Source organism: Sinocyclocheilus grahami, unplaced genomic scaffold (assembly GCF_001515645.1).
Source record: "Sinocyclocheilus grahami isolate Dianchi unplaced genomic scaffold, SAMN03320097.WGS_v1.1 scaffold822.1, whole genome shotgun sequence".
Classification (NCBI taxonomy): Eukaryota; Metazoa; Chordata; class Actinopteri; order Cypriniformes; family Cyprinidae; genus Sinocyclocheilus; species Sinocyclocheilus grahami.
In genome coordinates this window covers 388,762-403,564 of record NW_015506001.1, presented here as the reverse complement: position 1 = coordinate 403,564, position 14,803 = coordinate 388,762, and the positions used below count along the sequence as shown (strand labels likewise).

The 14,803-nt window shown below is 38.2% G+C and overlaps 2 protein-coding genes across 2 annotated transcripts in view; both read left to right on the top strand.

Moving 5' to 3' along the window:
* The window catches only part of LOC107562400 (probable leucine--tRNA ligase, mitochondrial), an 88,083-nt gene that overhangs the window by 69,710 nt on the left and 3,570 nt on the right, over positions 1-14,803 (top strand). Inside the window, exon 20 of the mRNA XM_016247036.1 lies at positions 4,175-4,595. Coding sequence (XP_016102522.1) covers positions 4,175-4,354 — 180 coding nt within the window. The 3' untranslated portion in view covers positions 4,355-4,595. The remainder of the gene's footprint in view (positions 1-4,174; positions 4,596-14,803) is intronic.
* Positions 9,315-13,807, top strand: LOC107562399 (LIM domain-containing protein 1-like). Its single transcript, XM_016247035.1, has 2 exons — positions 9,315-10,916; positions 13,728-13,807. The coding sequence occupies exons 1-2, from the start codon at positions 9,827-9,829 to the stop codon at positions 13,805-13,807; spliced, it is 1,170 nt and encodes a 389-aa protein (XP_016102521.1). The 5' UTR covers positions 9,315-9,826.

Sequence of the window (14,803 nt, the reverse complement as noted above, 5' to 3'; positions counted from 1 at the left end):
ACACACACACACACACACACACACTCTCTCTCACACCCCCACCCCCACACACACACAGAGAGAGAGAGTACTGAAAACACCCCAAATGCCATGGGTATTAATTTTGTGTTCCTTGATATGTTTTTTTTCACATACAAACACAACCTTCTCTCAAACGAATCGTTATCTCAGTGTATTTGCGATATTTCTGTGTCATCAGGATGTTTGTATGCAGAATATTCAGCACAGGATGTTCTCTGGGAAAAGCAGAGAGAGAGTACTGAAAACACCCCAAATGCCATGGGTATTAATTTTGTGTTCCTTGATATGTTTTTTTTCACATACAAACACAACCTTCTCTCAAACGAATCGTTATCTCAGTGTATTTGCGATATTTCTGTGTCATCAGGATGTTTGTATGCAGAATATTCAGCACAGGATGTTCTCTGGGAAAAGGGCAAAGGGAAAGTGCTTACCTCCTACTTAAAAGCCTGTATTTCAGAACAGGCTCTCTGTAATTTGTGCGTGTGTGAAGGGATTGGCCTCTGAATTTGGCGTGACGAGTGAACGATTATTACAGACTTGAACTATCTGGGGGCTGAAATCTTCTTTCCATGACCGTCTTTTAAGGACTTGGTCAAGTGTGTGTCTCTACTTGCCCTCGTGCATCTGTCATTGTTTAAAAAACTTGGTATAAATTGGTATATTTATGCTGCCTTCTAAGCCATCTCGTTTTGTCCAAAATCCAGAAGGCGGCAATCCCAGAATCCACTGATGGCAACAAAATGACAAATGGGAAATGTTGGTTATAAGTATTTTATATACTGCAAAGTATAGATAAAAAAAGAAACTTTTTACTATTTTTCTTAATATATATGTGTACTACAATTTCTTGAGCTTGTATTGTATTACGTACATTAAAGTATTGTGTTAGCTATTGAAGCCCATTTCCACTATGGACAAAATGAGCAATTCTTGCAATTCCAAGTTTATATCTTGCAATTTTGAGTCTGAATTTGCATCTTGCAGTTGAGACTTTATTAGAACTACAAGTTTGCTTCTCACAATTGCTTTTCATCCATGTGAACAAATCAGAATTGCCAGATGTACGCTGAGAGTTTCAAGATAAACAACTGAATTATGAGATAAACTTGCAATTTTGAGAAAAAAAATAAAAACATCAGAATTGCAAGATGTTAACTCAAAATACTCATTATTTGGCAACAAGGGATAAAGATGTCGCTACCATAACAGTTAAGAAGAAGGATAAAATCATGAATTTCACCTTCAAATAAGGAACAAAATGAGCATGATATTTGACTGCATACTCGCTTGAAAAAGTACTACCTTGTGTTCCTTGATATGTTTTTTTTCACATACAAACACAACCTTCTCTCAAACGAATCGTTATCTCAGTGTATTTGCGATATTTCTGTGTCATCAGGATGTTTGTATGCAGAATATTCAGCACAGGATGTTCTCTGGGAAAAGGGCAAAGGGAAAGTGCTTACCTCCTACTTAAAAGCCTGTATTTCAGAACAGGCTCTCTGTAATTTGTGCGTGTGTGAAGGGATTGGCCTCTGAATTTGGCGTGACGAGTGAACGATTATTACAGACTTGAACTATCTGGGGGCTGAAATCTTCTTTCCATGACCGTCTTTTAAGGACTTGGTCAAGTGTGTGTCTCTACTTGCCCTCGTGCATCTGTCATTGTTTAAAAAACTTGGTATAAATTGGTATATTTATGCTGCCTTCTAAGCCATCTCGTTTTGTCCAAAATCCAGAAGGCGGCAATCCCAGAATCCACTGATGGCAACAAAATGACAAATGGGAAATGTTGGTTATAAGTATTTTATATACTGCAAAGTATAGATAAAAAAAGAAACTTTTTACTATTTTTCTTAATATATATGTGTACTACAATTTCTTGAGCTTGTATTGTATTACGTACATTAAAGTATTGTGTTAGCTATTGAAGCCCATTTCCACTATGGACAAAATGAGCAATTCTTGCAATTCCAAGTTTATATCTTGCAATTTTGAGTCTGAATTTGCATCTTGCAGTTGAGACTTTATTAGAACTACAAGTTTGCTTCTCACAATTGCTTTTCATCCATGTGAACAAATCAGAAGTGCCAGATGTACGCTGAGAGTTTCAAGATAAACAACTGAATTATGAGATAAACTTGCAATTTTGAGAAAAAAAATAAAAACATCAGAATTGCAAGATGTTAACTCAAAAATTAAGAGATTTTAACTTATAATTATGAGGGGGGGAAAACGTTTAGTGGAATCTTCTGCTGCCAGATGTTTATTGCCAAAACCCAACTAGCTCAACTACTGTAAATCAAACAAAAAATTAGATTTTCATGTTTTTGTTTTTTTTTATGTTTTGTGAAAGTCCACAGAAACGATATTCACCCACATTTTTTGACACACACACAATACTCATTATTTGGCAACAAGGGATAAAGATGTCGCTACCATAACAGTTAAGAAGAAGGATAAAATCATGAATTTCACCTTCAAATAAGGAACAAAATGAGCATGATATTTGACTGCATACTCGCTTGAAAAAGTACTACCCAGAAGGCTTTGCTACACCCGCCCTTCGCACCAGCCTGCCAGTATTTGAGGGAATCCCCTGCTTTGTGCGGGTGGCTGAACTACTTTGGGAGTCATAATAACAGGGATGATTTTCTCCCATGATGCAGTCCAGCTGTCTGAGTGCGTTTCATTTCACCACAGACACACTGAGGAGCAGATGCACCAGAAGACCAGCTTTAGTTTCACACAAACCCACACACAATGCTAACAACAGATGCTAAAGCAAGGTATCCACCCTCAAAGGGTTTGTTTAGTCCTCCCAAGACACGGCACAAGCACTCAGTAACTCAGCTTCAAAAAACGAACACTACTGCTGATCTAGAGGAAAACCTTTTATCAAAACCATTATTTGTCCTCCAGCATGATTGTAGAAGAACTTCTGGGCACAAAGAGGTTTACACACTAGAGAAAGCTCTGACGGAGAATTTTGACATTTTGAGGATGTTTTAAACCAGGCAGGAATAAAGCAAATTGATTTCTGAAAGCACTTTTCTTACATTTTAGTTGCAGTGACAAGAGTGTCACTTTTGCAAAGCCTTGAGATTTTCCTCTGTATCCTTTTCTTTTTGCCCCATCTTCTTCCTCACCATTGCACTACTATTTTCCATTATGAATTCCATTGCTTTATAATTCATACTTACACATTGTTAAAATATGATAATGCGTGTGTGTGTGTGTATTATAGCTACTGTTCAAATGTTTGGGGTCTGCATGATTTTTTAAAAGGTTTTTAAGTAGCTAAAATTTATTTGATCAAAATTGTGAAATATAGTGTGATATTGTGAAATATTATTACTATGTAAAAAAACAAACAAAAAAAAACTCTTTTCTATTTCAATATATTGTGAAATGTAATTTATTCCTGCGAGATCAGAAGTGATTATTTTGGTTTTCAGTGTCACATGATCTTTCAGAAATCATTCTAATATTTCTGATTATATTATTATTATTATCAAAATTGAAAACAGTTATAAGGAATTATAAATGTTTGTCACTTTTCATCAGTTTAAAACATCCTTGCTGAATAAAAGTGTTTATTTCTTTTAAAAAATAGACATTGGGGGAAAAATCTGAAAAATTGTTAATGGTGTTAAATAAACAAACAAACATCTGGAGAGCAGAATACAGACTTTGAGCTCATAGGGCACAGGTAAAATAGATTTTTCTTTAATTTTATAAATACATTTATCGCCAACATTTTCCATCTGTCCATGCCCAACTGTTTCCATCTAATAAAAATTTCCTTGCAATGAATTCTGGGATTGTCTTCTCCATGAAGAACTCTTTGAGAGTTGGGCCAGTAAGAAAACAACTCTCAACTTCCCACAAAATGAGTTTTGCCTGTCGGACAATCAAATGGCCAAAAAAAGAATGAAGGACTGATATTTGGAGAACAAACCAATTTTGCGCCATTTAACGATTTGTTGTCTTCAGAAAATGTCCATCTAGTTTGTCATCGTTTGCATCAATCAGACTTTTACCAGGTTTGACCTTTTTTTTGGCTTGAAATAATGTATAAAATCTAAAACCGCTGGTTTAATCTTTAGTTTTTCAGATGGCATCAGTATTCTCTCTGTTTTGTCCTCAGATCAATAATAAGGCGTGTGGGAGTGTATCTGTACCTCGTGAAGTGGCTCAGGACGCACAGAAGGTTCAGGAGCTAGTGCTGAACAGCCCTCTGGGTGCCCGTCTGCTCTCTGAGCGGGTCATTAAGAAGGCCATCCTCTCGCCCAGAACGGCCCTCATCAACTTTCTGGTGGACGAATGACATGATGGGCCTTACTGGACTTCCAGAATGGACCGTGCGTGAAAAGGCGCAGATATCCAAAGAGCCACATCACTGAAGGATTTTTGAAAAGTGAACAAATAAGGACATGGTGTACTGAGTAACTTTTCAGTTTTACAAGATGTTCTTGTCGAGTTGAAAATGAAAATGGCTTTGCTCTTTGTTGCTAAATAAAGAGGATTTTAGGCAATTTGCAGGTTAATAGGATACATGTTTTGCCCTCGTCGTCACAGACTCTAGGCTGGTCTGGCAGTGTTAGTGTTTGGTAGCGAGCTATTTCTGAATGGCCAGTTTTAGCCTGACATCACAACACCTCGAACAGACCTGCACTGCCTTAAATGGAGATGTGGAGATCATGCTGTGCTTTCAGACAACAGTGCACTGTAAAAAAAATTCAGTAAAATGAACGGTAAAAAAAAATTACCGTAAAAATACGGTAGCAACGTTTTTAAACTGAAATTTACAGTTAAATACCGTAATTTCATTAACTGATATAATGTTAATATACCAACCTCTTGAAGTACTGAAATCTGTTTTGTACCTTTATAATACGCTGATAACCACCAAATGCAGGAGGTGATGAGAAAGTCACATGATGAACCAAAGCCCATCACAAGCAGCTTTTAAATAATAACATATATAGAAGGTGCACAGCGTCATTCACACAAACACTAAACAGCATCACGGTAACACACATGAAACTGAAATAATGCAATAAACATTAATTTAACAACATTAGGTGTAACACACAACCCTAATATACAAAACTGATAAGAAAAAACTAAGAAGAAACCTAGTTATTTTAACAAAAAAACATCAAATTTGAAATGTAACGCAGGGAATTCTGGGAATGTCAATTTACGGTAATTACGGTAAGTCTTTTCACTTCCAAAAACGGTATACTACTGTAAAATTAATGTCCAATACATGTAATGTCCAATACAGTTTTTCACCGTATATAGTAGGGGAATTTACCGTTAACCATTTAACAGGTTTTTACTGTAGCATTTTTACAGTCTTTTACCGTTAAATTCACTGTCATTTTTTACAGTGTGGGATTCCTGCTGGGTCTCATAACCCTAAGCTCATCAAACACTGGTTTAGGTGAATCACTGTCCTGTATGGGACATGAACACTTCACTTTAGGTCTTGACCATCCTGGTTGTGGTGTTAGAGCACATGAACACTAAAGATTACACAAGATCAAGCACTGTGAAGCAAATTATTTCGGTGGGGGTGTTGCATCACAAGTATACTATAAAAAAATTGGTGTAGGACTTACTTTGAAACAATTTTCACTCAGAAATTGCTTGTAAATGTCACAAATAAATGATAAATAATACATTGAATCAATTTGTAAATTTTTAAGAATGCAAAAAGTTACACTCTGTCATGCAACCAAAATTTGAGAAATTGTTAATGCAGCTCTAATGTGCGTCTACGTATTGACCAATAAGAATTACTTTCAAAGTGTGCTTATCTTGCTCCAACCACACCCCCAAAACACATATACACATTTCTATCCATCAAAGAGATTGACTGTGTGCAAGCGCTTTTACCAGTTTGTGCTCTGATAATAGACAAGCAAGTACAGTTTGTAGTGGATCTTCTCGAATAGGCAAAATACTAAAATCTTCAATACTGTTGGCTAAGCCTATGTTGCAATAACAAGCCAAATATTGTAAGTCGCTTTGGATAAAAGTGTCTGCTAAATGAATAAATGTAAATCAGAAATAAAATGGTATCATACATTTAGGTTTAGTGTTTTTCAAGCTGCTTCATATAATGCACATGCACATTAAAGTCAAGTTATAGATTTTTTTTCCACAACTTGTGACTTGCATGTGAGTGAAGCGGTTTATCAAAGAAGAAGAAAAAAAGTAGGCCATGGACTTGATTCTGTGCGTCGGTTGTTGATTGTATGGAGGCAGATCTGAATTTGCTTCTTTGAACTTTCTTTCTTTGTTCTGTGGAATATAAAATAAGATCTTTTCTTTTTTGTCTTTACAATGGAGGTCAATGGTAACCAAAATGGTAACACAAGGGTGAGTAAATAAATGATGACAGAATTTGTTAAAAATGATCTATATAGCAATAAAATGGAATCATATATTTTGGGTGAGCTATCCTTTTAATTTGAAGTTAAGGAGCCTAACAGCTGAAACCATATTTCCATTTTTAGTGAACTTTCAGAACACACCATGTGAAACCGCAGAGCTATTAACTGAAGCTAACGAATAGATCCCTCTTTTATAAGATTACTGTTAGACAGCTTTAGGAATGCCCATCATTCCCTTTGGAAATGAGAACGGAGAGACTTGAGCCATCACATTTCAACACCAGAGTAATTTGGCCCCTTTTCTCAGTCTCTGCAGCCCAACCAAATGACACAACGCACACTGACACCGCACTCGAGTTAGCGTCTTACTAACTGTTTCGTCTGTGTTGCTTTATGTGTTGAGTGTCTGACCTTCTCCAAATGCATCAGAGAGTATGTTTCTCAGTACTTGAGGGAACAATAAGTTGGGAACGGGCATAAAGGAAGCCTTTCATGCCAAATGTAATGGTATGCCTTTAGGGTATTGACGTCCTGGGACACTCGCTGACAGTACCTCTGTTGTTTGGAAATATTTTTTGCCCTGTTACTCAGTAACCACACACATAATTCAGTCTGAAATCGATCCCCTCTGCTGTCCCTTATGGCCTTATATAAGTGACTCACTAATAAAACACTGAAGAATAATTTCCCAGAAGTCCCACAAAAGTGCTGACTTTAAAAGCAGGAAGGGATTTGATTTATTTTTTTTTGTGTCCCAGATGGCTTGATATTTTTAGAGTGTTAATTTCCTGTGTATTGTGTCTTTTTGTACGGCATTCATATGTTCAAGTTTTTCTCGTTTCTGTTATTATTTGTGTTTGCTAAAGCAAGCAGCACTAATACTATTGCGAATATTTGAGTTTAAAGGGATAGTTCACCCAAAAATTTAAATTCTGTAATTTTCTCACCTTCATGTCGTTCCAAACCTGTAAGAGTTTCTTTGTTCCATAGAAATATGAAACAAGATATCTTGAGAATTGTCTCCGTTTTGTTGAACATAAAATGGAATTCAATGGTAACCAAAACCAAGACCAAACAAAGTAGTTTCGCTTTCACAACGAAAAAGTGTCACCGGCGACTTGAGAACGGCGCGGCCAGCGGATTCGACGAAGGAGCTTGCGGCAACCACATGTGACGACCCCAGGCTGGACTCCGCTTCGTCCACGGTGAAAGCCGATCCGGCGATCCACAGGACGAAGTTATTGTATTTCCTCAGCGACCAGTGTGAACATTTGGGCGGCGTTATGCAAATCTTCCCACATCGTGAGGTAGATATGTGGGGGCGTGTTAGAATGAGGGGTTTTAGGTAGGCGTGGTTGACTCTTAACTTTTATAAAGAATATCTCTTTGGATTTGAGACTTTAGTCTTTGCAACTTTACAGATCTTCTTTATGCACCAAGAGCTTGTAACACTCCAAAGAGAAAGGAAAAATTGAAATCGCATCATATGACCCCTTTAAGTAGTGTAATTGATCATGCAAACGGTCAGATTTTCTTGCTTTGATTGAAGCACAAGATGCATTTTGCACAATGGAGAACATGATCATCAGGAAATTCAAAAATTCATGTACATTTTTATAATCAACTTTTTACTCAAATGTATACTGATAACAGCTCTCAGACTGTTAGAGACAACTGTATGTCAATACTGGTCTAATAATGCATAACCATTGTCAACAGCTCTACAGTGGCCCCAAAAAGTACACTTACGAATGTCTGAATGTTGTTGCAGATACAAAATATCTAACCAAGTGGAATTTTATTTCTAGCAAGAAAATACTTTTGCAAGCAAAACTTCTCACTAAAAAAGCTGGGTTTAAAATGATAAAACATAATTCTCAAAGTGAAGAGAAGTGTGAAACATTGGAACATGTTCATAGTTACTGTGATGAACACCTTTGAAAACGTGAGGGCAACTGACAAAAAAAAATCAGTTGAATAAAATTAATAAAAGTATGGAAAAAAGTAAAGTTAGTTTAAAAAAAAAGGCCATGCAGCATTTTAGTGCAGATGACACTTTTATTATTTGTAGCTAATGCAAAAAACATACTTTAAGGGACGACTGCATGTAATGTTGTGGGACGGGTGAGGTGTGTGCTGATAGGGGAAAGCATTTCTGTCCCACTTCACACCGCAGATAATGTTGCTGAGGAATGTTTGGCTTGTGGAGTTGATCTCATGAGTTGTGTTATCCATCACTTCACTTTCCTCTTCACAACACCGTGGTTTGGCTACATTGTATATAATAGTTTTACATTATGAGGCATTTTAATAGGCCTATTATGCATAATTGAGTTATGTATTGCTTTGAAAGATTTGAAAGCTAAAGAGGAAAGACTGTAACTTGTGGTCTGTTCATCACACAGAGCTATATTGAATGACTTGAAGTAGGTAATGGAAAAATAGCTAGCATGTATGGTGCATTTTTTGTCATTTTTTAAGCTTGGCAAGGTTTATCGTTAAATATGATTTGGAAGAAAGAAAGTAGCTACAGGTTGGGAATGATAGAAGGGACAATAAATGATGAAATTTGAATTGTTGGGGCTAAACGAGAAAAGTGTACATTTCAATGAAAACCTTTTATTTAATCATTCTTTGATTATATAATCATAGCCTGAATGAATGAATCAGGCTCATTCTTATGAAAACACTGGGATTTTGCTTGTCCCCGTGTTTTGCACAACAGAAAAAAAGTTGACTTCATCTCAAGATGTCAAATTCACTATAATATATCAAATGAAGTGCTGGATTATTTCCACACGTCTCGTGGTGAGCAAATTCTCTTCAGTCTACTTTAATCATGTGAAATTACAACACAACCACACGGCAGCAGAGTCTTTACACGTCTCTTTCAAGTACAAGCTCTCTAAACCGCTTAAAACGTTCGCTTGGTTATTTAGCATGGGGATCCGTGAGAATAAACTGCACGCGGATCATTTTCTCTCTCTCTTAGCGCGCTCGTGAACTGCAGAAAACAGAGTCTCGCGCTTCTTCGTTCAGAGTCGCTCGGTCTCTCTCTGTGAGGAGTTCACCGACGAGCAGCTTAACCTCGCTCTCGGCCACTGTGGGGTTTAGTTCGTTACATTGTAGAGTTTCAGCCGAGTTTCATTCAATTTACACGGAGAGCTGCCTCCGAAAGTCACGCTTGGTCACTTGTTTTTGCGGGTCGGCTATTTTAGTGGATTTAAGCTGTATCGTGTGATGTTGTCTGTGTGGAAACCTAATCTCTTCTCTTGGCTTTTGCAGTTCTAAGTGATCTTATTCGTGGCTTTTCACAGGTGAATGAGTTTGAGCAGCTGTTCCCCGTTTAAAAACTTACTTTCTGAGTCTTTCCGTGCGCGTTTCCAGTTGCAGACATGGATAAATACGGGGATTTGGGACTTGAGGCGAGTAAATTCATCGAGGACTTGAACATGTATGAAGCATCGAAGGACGGCTTATTTCGCGTGAAGAGAGATGCGGGTAACAACCCGGATTTTGAAGAAACCAGGAAAGTTTTTGCCTCAAAAATGGCTAAAATACACATGCAGAAGCAGCAAGAGGAGATGGCAAGAAACAGTCTGGCAGCAAGGATCAATGGAAGTCATTCGAAAGTATCAGATAACTCATTTTACACCAAAGACAGACCACCCATCAATGGTTATAGACAGGTTGGTGAAGCAGCAGCCAAACCACCCATCATGTCTGGGCCAGTGGTTGGCACTGCCAGTGTGACTCCATACATATTTTACGAAGGACAAAAACACCATTCGGTCATCTTACATGATGGATCCAGCAACAGGGCTTATGACATTAAGGAGACTGGGAATGCTGTTAACCCAATACCAGTGCCAGCGCGATCGGCACCCTCTACCAGCCCCCCTGGCACATGGGCGTCAAGAAGCGGTTACCCGTCTCAGACGCCATCGTCTCCTTTCTCGAACAGTTCCTCCTCTTCTAGCTCACCTGGAGCGGGTCAGAATTATTCCCCAGTGTCTCAGGGATTCCCTCAAACAGGGAAGTCTCCCTCTCAGTCGCCCACAGGAACATACAGGGATGCATATCACCAGCCTCAACAAGTTAGCCCTGGGCAGCACTGCCAACCAGACTCTGCCCTTTGGTCTGCCAGTGGACCGACATATCAAAATGGGGGAGCTCATAATACTGGCACCCCCTCCGCTACCCATGTGACCCAACCTCCATTGTCCCATGCAGGGAAGCAAGGTGAGCCACCCCAACCCAAGAGCACTGCACCCGGTAACACATCAGTGCCCGCTTCTACACCGGCGGCCCCTGTTGAGTCGCCCCATGATGAGTCTTCCAGCCCTTCTCGTGCGCTCAAGCTGCCATGCCAGACCCTCCATGTACAGACAGATCAGGGGCCATCTGCGGCTGAAATCAAATTAGAAGCTCTAACTGAACGCCTGGAAAAGGAGATGGACGCCCAGCCAAAGGCTGAGTACTTTGGTAAGCACAACGTGATCACTGCCAGTGTGTTTTTCTATTTATCTTTTTCACATCTGCAATTGTGTTTAGCAGCTTGCTGATCGAAAAACCCTCTGCCTGTTTCCACTTGACCTTCACTCCACATATATGTGTGTGTGTGTGTGGAGGGGGAGCTTGCCACAATGAGCTGTATATTCATTTGTGTGTGAATGAGCGATGTAGATCCCTGTTGCCGGTGCATTTCCAGGCTTTTTCCTTTCCAAAAGCTATTCCTGGGCCTGCTTTCTTTCTCGTCTGTTGTTAATTTCTTTTATTTCATTACATTTCAATTCCCAAAGGCAGACTTCGCAGTTACCCCTTTTCTTTTTTTATTGAGTTAGGCTCTGATCTGTGGGAGCATGTTCAAGCTGACTTCTCACACTGAGGGAAGTTTTCTCCCTGTCGCACGGTGCCCGCTGTGTAAGAAACTACCCTAAACCAGCATCGCCACCCCCATTTTCATTCACTCTTTGGGCAGTGGGCCTGCAAAATGAATCTATATTCATTCACTTTTGTCTCTGCATAAGACCTACCAATTGTCTCTGACAGGCTATATCACAAAACCAAACATACAATGTGTTTTATTATCTTCCATGTTCAGTGTTGAATTTAGTTTCAATTTACATTGGTTACAAGTTTATTGACCTAAGAATAAAAGGATTTAAATAAAGTGCAGGTATAAACTTGGAGCTCAGGGAAGATGGCATATTTAAAAGGGTGGTTCACCCATAAATTAATATTGTCATTTATTCAACATCATGTCTTTACTGTATGAGTTTCTTTCTTCTGTGGAACATAAAAGAAAAGATTTTGAGAAATCATTTGAAAAGTCAATGGGATCAAAAGTTGGTTGGTTTCCAACATTCTTCAAAATATTTTCTTTTGTGTTTCGCAGAAGAAAGAAAGTCTTAGAGGTTTGGAATTATGACATAATTTAGATTTTTGGATGAACCATCCCTTTACCATGATGCAAAAAAGGGTGAATTTCACACAGCTTTAAGCTGGTTAATTTTCACCATGTTTTCCAGAGTTTTTTGTCCTATGACTATATATATATATATATATATATCATTTTTAAAATATTTTTTTTATTTATTTATATATATATATATATATATTTAAATTTGTATTAATTTATTTTTAATTTATATTTATTTATTTTTAATTTATATTTATATATATATATTTTTTTATTTTAGGGCTCTCAATTGATTACAATTTTTAATCTAATCACATCCTTTTTCTGTGATTAATCGCACGCTTCATGAAATTAAGCATAGACCATTTATCTTGTTTCAAATGTTTATTTTGTCATCGTTTGCTATATCCAGCAAAGTAAACCAAAAGACTTTGGTCTTAATCGCATGCGTTAACGATGACAGCCGACAGATTATTTTATGTCTGAACAATCAACACCAAAGTACAGAAGTACAACCCATCCAATGGACTGCACTGTGATTTTTTTTTTCATAGCTTCTGCATCAAATTAAATGACATCTATCCTGAGTCAGGTCCATAAAAAACTGTAACACTGTGGCGCCTATGTAGACTACTAAAAAACGTGGGTGGTCTTTGTGTACGAGTCACCACATGACAAAAGATCACATAAGGAGGAGCAAAATATCATTTGGAACCTATTAATGAGCCCTTGTTCCTAAACTAGTTCAGTATGCCAGCTTTAATGGCTAACAGAAGAAGCTGACAAGTGTTGACTTCTGATTTGCTTGTCTTCACAGTTTCCTCTGTGTTCTTGAAAGTGTAGTCTCTGATGGTGCACTGAGCAAAGTTTTACTGTTTTCCTTGTCTTAATATTCATGCTTGTATAGTAGAAGTGTGAAAAACACAGCAAAGGGAATTAGTTCACCCATAACTGAATGGATTATTGGTTTTTACTGCCATATAGGTAAAGTGCGTTGAGATCTCGGTGCAGGATAGTTCTCAGATTAAAAGTGTGATGATCTAGCAGTCCGTAGCTGCACTTGCTGTTTCCATTAAACTCTTGTAAATCATTCAGTCTTTGCTAAAGGAATGTCCTGCTGGAAAAGCACAGAGCCAACATAGAGTGAGTGAAGTATACATTACTGTGATTGCAGAAGAGATACAGACATGCAATATAGACACAAACATCAGCATTCTTGTGCCTGAGCCATAGACACATAAGTAGTTTCCTTTAAGCATGTCTCTGGACATTCGTTGTTTACATGAACTGTATAATGTATTCACTAGGGAATAGCTGGTTTAAATTTAACTAAATGAAGCCGAGGAGCTAGTATTAAGCACATGAAGTGTTTGCCGTGCAGCTCACATCCTCGTGACCTTTGTACTATACTTTGGCTTGACAGCCACTCTCTCTGATTCATGCTAGAAAATAGATTGAGTGACAAATGCTTTCTTTGGCCAGGAATGAACTGAACAAATCAAGGATTGCACAACAGGAGTGGATGAGTAAAGTACATTGCTTTCATTGTCAACCCCACACAGTATTCTTTTTTTAAGCGCTCTCAAAGTCTTGGAAAGCGTCAAATATCATTCAGGCACAAGTATCTTTTGGACAGTAGTTTTTAAAAAATAGATTTTTATATATTCTGCAGTTAATGGGAGTTGTGTAACCTAAATATGGCCAATGGACCCTTTTCACAAACTGTGACGACGTGTTTCTACAGTTATTTAAAAATATATATTTTTTCATTTTTAAGAAATGTAATATACATATAGACTATAATTTGTGTTTGTTATATTACCTGGACATTAAATTTCAGAAAACGAGTTAACTGTTCTGTTTGCATTCAAAAGATTCAAGCGGAGACACTGAAGGATGTTTCGACATACACCTGTGTCGTGTTGATGCGCTCTGGATGCGGAGTTGGCAGTAAATGGCGTAATAAGCCATGCTGGTGTTTATAGTCTCGGTCTGACAGCTGCTACACTGCCAGGTTGTTAAGGAATGTCTGCATTTTAGTTGCTAAACGAGGACAAAGAGACGATAATAAATTACAAGACACTTTAGTTAAGTCTAATGGCGGTTTTGCCTCTGCTGACATCCAAATGGTTGGCGTCCTCCCTGTCTGGACTCTCCCTGCTGCTGTGTTTTGTTTTGGAAGAGACAGTGGGTGAGATGTGAGTCAAGCTGGAGGGAGGGAGTCCCGCCTTGTGCACACAGACATGCCAACAGCAGGCATTCATGCTTGGTGCCCTGCTCTCTTTTGATGAAGCATTCCTTAATCTGCCTGTCGACTAGATGGCTTTATCTTAATTGTCGTCTAGGATTCTTGGCTTCCTGTCCCTTAGCTCTTGAGTTCATGTCCTGCTCTTCTTCAATGGCTGTACGCTGGGTCCAGAATGAACTGTTTGGCCTCCATCTCAATGGCGGGTGAACTGAGAAAATGTACCTGCTGTAAATTCTTAAGCCCTATTTGGACTTATTATTTTGGACCTCTCCTACTCCTAAAATTTTTCAAGTATCTGTTGTTATATGAAGCTTTCACACTTGTGAAAAACAAAATGATGTATACATGATACTGTAAGCACAAAATATGGGACTTACTTCTGTATTCTAATGCTGAGTACATGCAGCCTATTTTCTGCTATTCGATGCTTTGCCGAGTATGATTTACTTCAGTGCCTGGTGCCGAATGTAATCGGAAAAGCACTTTATTTATTTGAAAATGTTGCTTACACCAACTTAGAGCATAACATTAAAGGGTTAGTTCACCCAAAAATTAAAATTAGCCCATAAATTACTCATTCTCAAGTCATCCTAGGTGTATATGACTTTCTTCTTTCAGGCGATTCCAGTCAGTTATATAAAAAAATTGTCTTTGATCTTTCAAGCTGTTTAATGACACTCAGCGGGTGTTGCATGCATCCGC